Source organism: Vulpes vulpes, chromosome 12 (assembly GCF_048418805.1).
Source record: "Vulpes vulpes isolate BD-2025 chromosome 12, VulVul3, whole genome shotgun sequence".
Lineage (NCBI taxonomy): Eukaryota > Metazoa > Chordata > Mammalia > Carnivora > Canidae > Vulpes > Vulpes vulpes.
Genome location: NC_132791.1, coordinates 162,906,060 through 162,914,794, shown reverse-complemented (window position 1 = coordinate 162,914,794; position 8,735 = coordinate 162,906,060). Strand labels below are relative to the sequence as shown.

General features: G+C 39.6%; 1 protein-coding gene across 1 annotated transcript; it reads left to right on the top strand.

Annotated features, from left to right (window-relative positions):
- The first annotated feature begins 1,066 nt into the window (after window positions 1-1,066).
- Window positions 1,067-5,457, top strand: UTS2 (urotensin 2). Its single transcript, XM_072731961.1, has 4 exons — window positions 1,067-1,166; window positions 3,334-3,462; window positions 4,506-4,549; window positions 5,238-5,457. Exons 1-4 carry the CDS (start codon window positions 1,067-1,069, stop codon window positions 5,349-5,351), a joined length of 387 nt encoding a protein of 128 aa, XP_072588062.1. The 3' UTR covers window positions 5,352-5,457.
- Window positions 5,458-8,735: the final 3,278 nt, after the last annotated feature.

The window sequence follows — 8,735 nt, the reverse complement described above, 5'->3', positions numbered from 1 at the left end:
CAATGGAGAAGTCTTTCATCAGACATGTTTTCTGACTTTTCTCATAGCTGGTCTTTTCATTTCCTTACCAGTATCTTTCTCAAAGAGCAGATGTTTCTAATTCTGGTGCAGTTCAATTTATCCATTTCTTGCTTACATGGTTGATATCTCAGCTAAGAGATGTCTGCTTGCCTCAGGGTTGTGAAGGGGTTCATGTTTTTTTCTAATAATTCTGTAGTTTTAACTTTTATTTCAGGTCCATACAGGGTTCTGAGCAAGGACCTGACATGATCCAACTTCTGTGTCAGAGGCATCCCTGTGCTGTGTGGACGCCAGTGGGGTGGAGTGTGGACCTGAGGGCACCCACAGGGAGGCCATGTGATGGTCCAGGCTGGGGCCAGGCCGGGCAGAGTAGGAGCAAAACACAGCAGTTAGGCGTGGGCAATATTCACCAGTGAGGTTTTCAGGTTTGTGTTCCATCCCTCCTCGATGAATAATATTGAAATTTAAGGCATGCTCTGATCCTGAGTGTTTGCTGTGCATTTTAACTTAGCTTCACTAATGTAAAGAACCGGTTTTAAGTTTTAATCCAAATATTGTCATTCTTCCAGTATGGCAGCCCTCAGTACAACAGGACAACTCATCGATCACTCTTGAAAGATTAAGGAAAGGGAAACCAACACATTCCATGTCATGCTCTGCATCACTCCTGCTAGGACTCACAAATCCATGTCTTTTCCCTTGGCCACTTCAACTCATGTATGACCCTTTCTTTGACTCATGATTTATTGCTCTCAGTTACTCCTTTTGCCAGATTTATAAACGTAACTGTTCTGTCTTTATATAATACCTACTTGGGACACTAGGCAATGACAGTAAATTTATTGTCTATGAGTTGTTACCTTGAAAAATTACATCAATGCAAAGTGATTGCCTTTTAGCCTTCATAGCCAATAAATTTAATTTTTTGGAGGGGGTGATGTGAGTCATAGGATCATATATATAATCACTGATCACAGAATGAGGAGCAAGTTGGAAGTTCTGAGCAACAGAAGCCAAGAAGGGAGACTCCTGTCTCTTGCCCGACATGTATAAGCTGATATCCTGTTTGCTTTTCCTCGGATGCTTACATCCTCATTTCTCTCTGCCTGTCCCTGACCCCAGGGAAGAGGTCCTACAGCTCTCAGGTAAGATGAATTTATTCCCCTTCTGTTTGTCTTGAAAAAGTCTTCAAGGGTCTCAAACGCAAAGTTAGAGATAAGAATGGGAATTCTTGTTTGCAGGAGTCTTGTTAAATTAAATCCTAGATATGGAAAAAATACTAGAGGATCCTTACAGAGCATATTTTAGATTTTTTTTTCTTTCTAAAGTGTAAGAGGAAATAAAAGGTAGCTTTGCTTATTTCATGTCATATCTGCAACCCAAACTTTTGATTTGGTCAATTTTTTTTTCGATTAAAAAATTGTACTACATTTTAAACATCATTACTTTTAGTTTCTATTTTAAATGAACTGATTAGATGTAGAATTTGGTTGTTCCAATTATAGATTAAAACTCTTTTATATTTAGTTAAAAAGCAATCATCTGACATGTGCTATATGAAACAAAAATGTTTATTGAAGAATTAAAAAGGGACAATCTGGAGCTAGAGATGACATCATTTTCCAGGTCAAGTATCTTGTCCTTTTGATTGATGTTTTATTCAGTTTAAGTGTAGGTTGAATTAAAAAAAATCATTAAAAAAATCAATCAATAATAGTTTGGCTATTTCCTCTTAATTTAGTTTAAGACATAAAAAAAACTGATGCATAAAAATTTTAAGTAGATTTTAACTTGTCTTTAATTTTGGGTACTTTTAGACTTTTTTTTTTAAGGAAAAAAAAACTCTTCTATACCATCGATTTTATCATTCCTAGTGTCTAAGTTTCTCCAAGAGGCTTTTTGATGATGGGCAAGCACTGTTGGCCACTCATGTCTGCCTACCCACTGCTACAGCTCCTGACCTCCTGTCTTGTTCCTGGCTAAAAACAAGCATTAACTTTGTTGAATCTCTGCTATTTAAAAAGAAAAGTGCAAAGCAAACATGAGATGAAATCAAGACTCATTATATCACTGTCTTCAATGAAAACGTACATATTATTATGACTTTTTTTTTTAAACTCAGATGAGTGCATTTTATGTAAACCCTTAACAGGTGGTAGCCTCCCTTCAAGTTCTTGCCTCAATTTTTCAAATTTATTTGTTCCAACATAAATGAGCCTCATTACACACACACGTGTGGCCAAATTTTACAGGTTTTTCATTAATATTCTTCAGAAATACTGTGAATGTACTCAGATGCCTTTATAATGAATTCAATTCATTGTCTTCCAAGTGAAGTTTTAGCTAAAGATCTGTAAGCTGCAAGCATGCTGGTATTCTGGGACTCCTGGAGCCTCTGACTTCAGCACAGCAGCAGCCAGCCAAGAGAGCTATCCTGGTGCCAAGTCTCCACTGAGTGTGCCTTCCACCATCCATGCGCATCCCATACTCATCATACACATCCTAACCATACATCTTATATTAAGCTGACCAAATTTCACATTAAAAATGTTACTATCAAAGTTTTGAAAGAGTATTTCAAAGGCTGACTTTTTTTAAAGATTATTTACTTATTTATTTATGATAGACATAGGGAGAGAGAGAACGAGAGAGAGAGAGAGAGAGAGAGAGAGAGAGAGGCAGAAACACAGGCAGAGGAATAAGCAGGCTCCATGCCGGGAGCCCGATGTGGGACTTGATCCCGGGACTCCAGGATCGCGCCCTGGGACAAAGGCAGGAGCTAAACCGCTGAGCCACCCAGGGATCCCCTGATGTTTTTCTAGTAATGATTATATTCAAATCTTGAAGGTCAGGAAGATAAGGAGTGGTGCCATCTTATTTGGTTTACTGGAACATAAACAATCTTGGCTCCCAGAGAGGCACCCCTTCATTTTCCCTCTCCAATTTTATCCTCAAATATCTACAAGCAAAATGTAATGAGCAGCGGTAAATAGAAACCAAAAGGCACCACTTTTGGAGTGGAAACATTTTTTAATTGGTCCTGCGGCTCAGCTCTGCTCTCCTATTCAAGGCAGCTGAGCAGCTTGGCAAAGTCACACATGGCAGTGAAGAGTCAGACTTAGATCCACTCCTGATTTTCTGTCCTGCCAGCTTGCAAATCAGACATAGCATCTTCACCTCTCTGTTAAAATACTACTGACAAATCACGAACACAGCATTTGAGGCATCTCTAGTATTCTCTCCCTGCCCCAGTGCCCCCCAAAGACAATAGGGAACAGAAATAATTAAAGGGCGAACACTGTTACTAACCTGTATTATTACTCTGTGTAGCACATGATGGAGATGCAAGATTGGCCTTGGATGAACTGGAAAGAGTGTCCCTCTTGCAAATGCTGCTGGAGAGACCAGGGGCAGAGAGGGAGGACGGTCTTAGGGAAGCAGGTAAAATAATTCTTGCATGTCTAGTGGTCTAATTTTTATTGCTACTGAATTACTCTCTATTCCTATCTACTAGATGAAGTTAAACACCCATTTGAATAGAATAGAATAATAATTAAATAGAATAGAAAGATGACCTATAATACAGGCTAATAAATTGCCCAACATTCTCCCTTTCTGGTGTGAAGACTCCTCTGCAATCTTGTTTTCTTTCTCATTGACTCCTTGCATGCATCATGCTCTCCTTGGCACCTCAGCATAATCTAATTTTTTTAATGCATAGATTTATTTGGAGAAGGAGGGTGTTATTCCAGTTTCCAATAAGTGCCATTTTAAATCCTGCTCCCACTTGCTAAAATCTTAAGCAAACTACTTAATCATCTGTTACCTCAGTTTCTTCATCAGTAGGCAGGGTTTGTATACCTACCTACCTCTCAGGGCTGTTGTGAAGTTGATGAGAAAATGCAAGGAACATGCTCACCACAGTCACACCCAGCCCCCAATAAACAGCTTTTACTGTTTTCTGACTGTATGCCTCTATGCACTGACACAGGTGATCAGAACATTCTGGAAATGAAATGGAGGCTTTTTTTGAGGGGGAAGGGCAGAGCAGAGAGAGAGGGAGAATCTCAAGTAGGCTCCCTGCTGAGCATGGAGTCTGAGGGGGCTCGATCTCAGGACCCTGAGATCATGACCTGAACCCAAATCAAGAGTCGGACACTTAAGAGACTGAGTGACCCAGGCGCCCCAAAATGGAGCCTTTTAATAGACACTGTTTAATATTAAGAAAACTCATTCATTTAAAATGTTTCTAATAAACTACTGAACCGCTAACTTCTTGGGGAGAATGCAGTGCCCTCTGGGAATTCTATCAGCAAGAAAGAATAAGGGTCCCTGCCTAGCTGCCTTCAAGTAAGTATCGCTACAGAGTGAAAACAAAGATTAGAAACTAGACATGACTTAGTCCTCTTCTAGTCTAAGTAAAACAAGCATAAAACAGAAATCGCAGATTTGATGATGAATAGTTTTCAAATACTGTCTTACAGGTCTCAGTACCGACATTGCTAACCATAAAGGAAGTATGAGAAAGGTAAGTGACTCTATTTATCACAGTTAGGTGAGGCATTTTATACTTCAAATGGTTCTAAATTCTTGAACGGGGTTTGCCCTGGGTGAAATCATACCTTCAAGCATGTGCTGAAATCGTACTTTCAAGCCAGTGTTATTTCAAAGCATTAATTTTTCTAAATTCTGATTCCTATATGTGACCCTAAGAACTCACCTAGTGCCTGTTTGGGGTATATTATTGTAACAGGTTTAAAAGAACAAACAAGAGGTAAACCATCCTCTCCAGTCTGTCACCCCTGTGCTTTCTCTTTCATCATTCCCACTTATGGTCCAGGGGCCAGCAGCCCTGCTGTCACTGGAAGTTCGTGAGAAATAAAGGTTAATTACAGGGGAAATACAGGATCTATTTCACACAGAAGATAGTAATGTAGAGAACAGGCTACTGGTCGAGTATTTAAATAGAAATAGGTCAATGAGGGCTTGGGACACATCATGGCAATCAGAGGGCTCAGTGGACGGGGGGACCCCTGGCTGGGTGCAGGGAGTCCTTCCAAAGCCATCACACTCCGGGCTCTCACCGCAATTACATTCCACACAACAGAGCACACACACTTTTCAAAGGTCCTAAGTCTTAGCTATGGTTCCTTTTTCTTGTAGGGGTCTTAATTCACTGATAACCTATGTTTGTTTGTTTGTGGGTTTAATTTCAGGCTTTCTCTGGACAAGATCCTAACATTTTCCTGAGTCATCTTTTGGGCAGAATCAGGAAACCAGATAAGAAACATGGACCTTCCTCTGAATGCTTCTGGAAATACTGTGTCTGAAGTGAAATGAACACCTACTAGTCAACTCAAAAACAATCATCTTAGAAAGTTAAAAACAAAAATGCCTGATTTGAAAATAGGAAAAAAAAAAAAACCTAAGCAAAATAAATCCTCTATGTTTTACAAATATCATGAGTGGTTATTTTACTTATAGATGTGTCCTGAAAATTTGCAATTTTTCCTTCCATCAATTTATCCTTAAAGAATTCTTTGAGGGATGCCTGGGTGGCTCAATGGTTGAGCATCTGCCTTTGGCTCAGGGCATGATACTGGAGTCCCAGGATCAAGTCCGACATTGGGCTCCTCACATGGAGCCTGCTTTTCTCCCTCTGCCTATGTCTCTGCCTCTCTCATAAATAAAATAAAATAAAATAAAATAATAAAATAAAATAAAATAAAATAAATAAAATAAAATAAAATAATAAAATAAAATAAAATAAAATAAAATAAAATAAAAAATAAAATAAATAAAATAAAATAAAATATAAAATAAAATAAATAAAATAAAATAAAATAAAATAAAAAATAAAATAAAGAATTCTCTGAAAAATTAAAAGTAAAGCTAATAAGTGAACAAAAATTAAAAGTCACAAAAATAAAATTTAGTTAAAATAGTTAAACTACAAATTGCTTAAATATTATCTTATTTCCATGTCCTCTTAACCTTGAAAATAACATTATTACTTAAAAAAAAAATCAATACCTTGGAGTGGAAAAATTCCCTAGGTGAAGGATATATAAAGATGTGAGCTGGTAAATGTCTGACTTCTCAGTTTTTGGCAGGTGAGTTCACATGCTCAGATCCCTCTTAGCTGCCAAAGTGTTGAACACTTGAAAGCTTTCATCTCTTAACACTGACATCCATTTGATCTCGGTTCCTGTGAGCTCAGGGCTCACAGCTCACTTACACTAGATCGTCTCCTACAGAGTGAAGAAAGCTGAAGAGGGAGCTCAGATTGTGGAATGAAAGGAAGAGCCTGGTTTGTTCACTTTACTTTTATTATTATTAATATATTTTAATTTATTATTTATTTTTTAAAAAAGATTTTATTTATTCATGAGAGACAGAGAGAGACAGAGAGGCAGGGACACAGGCAGAGGAAGAAGCAGGCTCCACGCAGGGAGCCTGATGTGGGACTCGATCCCGACACCCCAGGACCACGCCCTGGGCCGAAGTGGGCGCCAAACCACTGAGCCACCCAGGGATCCCCTATTAACGTATTTTTAGAGAGTGAGCGCATGAGTGAGAGTGAGAGTGGAATAGGGGGTATGGAGGGGCAGAGAGACAGGGAGAGCTTCTTGAAGCAGACTCCATGCTTAGAGCTTGGAACCCAATGTGACACTCGGTCCCAGGACCCGTGAGGTCATGACCTGAGCTGAAATCAAGAGTCAGAAGCTCAACTGACTGAGCCACTCTGGCGCCCCCCGGGTTAAAACCCACTTACGTGTGGGTACACACTGACTTAAATTCTGTTAAAGTGCCCACACAGATGCAGCTTCAACATGTACAGAATCCAGAGTGTGAGCTCCCAGCCTGAAGCAAGCACACGGGAAAGTGCAGCCAACACGAACTGCCCTGCTGGTCTCTGCCATCAACCACACAGCAGTTCAGAAGGAATGGAGCCTCAGAGCTGTACCAAACTGCCCCACATAATCACTGCTGTGCTTGTCAAGCATCAAAGATCTCTCATACAACACACGTTTAAAAAAACTTTCACTTTCTGAGGGGCATCTGGGGAGCTCAGTTGGCTCAGGTCATGATCTCATGGATCTTGGGATCAAGCCTCTCAGAGGGCTCCCCTACCCCTCCGTGCCTGCCCTCTCTCTCAAATAAATAAATAAAATCTTAAAAAAAAAAAAAAGAAAAAAGCTTTCACATTCTGGGTTTAAGACAAGGACAAATCTATAAAGATGTCTCAAACTCAAAGAATGGATGCACCATCTCAGAGATTGTGTTGACAGTAATAGCTATGATGACACCGTAGTATCTCACGTTGAAAAGAAGCTAATACTAGTTCTCTAACACACAATTCTGGCACCACAAAACTATTTTATATTTATGATGCCAGAAAGAGCTTCTGTGGAATCCCAGTGCAGGGTAACTGTGAACCCTGGCCCTTGTTTCAGTGACGTTAGGCAACTACTCTCTGGATGGGGCTCTGGGGTGGGATTCAAGCATTCCAATCCCTGCTCTCCACACACAGGGCACAGGGCACAGGGTGAGTCCTTGACCCCATTAGGACTCTCTCTGCTTCAGCGTCCTTGTCTGCAAAATGAGGATTCCAACAATGCTTCTCTCTAAGGTGGTTGTGAGCATGAACAATTCATGGCAAGTGCCTGGAACAGCCTCTCGTAGAGTCATGTACACTGATAAACACCTAGCTATTTTTACTTCCTGGTGTTATTGGTTTGCTACAGAAAGGTGAAAACGATGTGATGAGGATAACATGTACAGTGTCGGCTTCAGGACCTTGTCCCATGTTTTAATTCTGAAATTCTGTTGCTGCCAGTTACACATTTTGTGAAGTATAAGTTTGCTGTATGGAATCTGAATGAGTGCTTCTGATACTGAATTTTATGGACTAGGCACTGAAATTAGTGTTAACAATATATACGGTGCTGCTGGGAGGGCTTGATGAGATAAGGAATTTGAAAACATAGCAAGAGCTCAGATGCTGTGACAAGGCAAAAACAAAGTGTTGCTGAGAAAACCAGTGCTGATCTGTGCACCTTGCAATGCATTTTATCATGATGATAAAAAAATCCATATTCAGGGCAAAGGTTTATTGACATAGTACAAAAACATCTCAAGTTCCACAAGTACCCAGTTTGTTTTTACTTAAAAAAGATACCTGACTGAAAATATTAATAAGCATTAAAAACAAGTAAATTCATATAATTATAAATTCAGTTGAAACAAAATTTCAGTTTAGATTAAATTTACCTTGTGAATTATAATGAAGTTTTTCTTAATTGCCAAACAACTCCATTCACACAGCATTCTGTTTTTCTTAAATCCTGACCTCTTACCCAAGGAAATGCAGCCTTTTGGGTAACATTTATGTAAACATGGAAACCTATAATATAGATTTTTATTACCAATTTCTGTAGTTATTAATATAAAAAGTTAATATGGGGGATCCCTGGGTGGCTCAGCAGTTTAGCACCTGCCTTTGGCCCAGGGCGTGATCCTGCAGTCCTGGGATTGAATCCCGTATCAGGCTCCCTGCATGGAGCCTGCTTCTCCCTCTGTGCCTCTGCCTCTCTCCCAACCTGTGTCTCTCATGAATAAATAAAATCTTAAAAAAAAAAGTTAATAAACTTGAAACAACAGAGTGTAAAAGTGGGTACAGCCCCCTTGTGGGGCAGCAGTGTCACTGCTCA

What these genes read in the sequence shown, in the direction of transcription:
- UTS2 (XM_072731961.1), top strand. Translation starts at nt 1,067, where the DNA reads ATGTATAAGCTGATATCCTGTTTGCTTTTCCTCGGATGCTTACATCCT. An exon ending in GGACGGTCTTAGGGAAGCAG is followed by an intron (nt 3,463 to 4,505) that starts GTAAAATAATTC and finishes ACTGTCTTACAG; the next exon opens with GTCTCAGTACCGACATTGCT. An exon ending in ATAAAGGAAGTATGAGAAAG is followed by an intron (nt 4,550 to 5,237) that starts GTAAGTGACTCT and finishes GTTTAATTTCAG; the next exon opens with GCTTTCTCTGGACAAGATCC.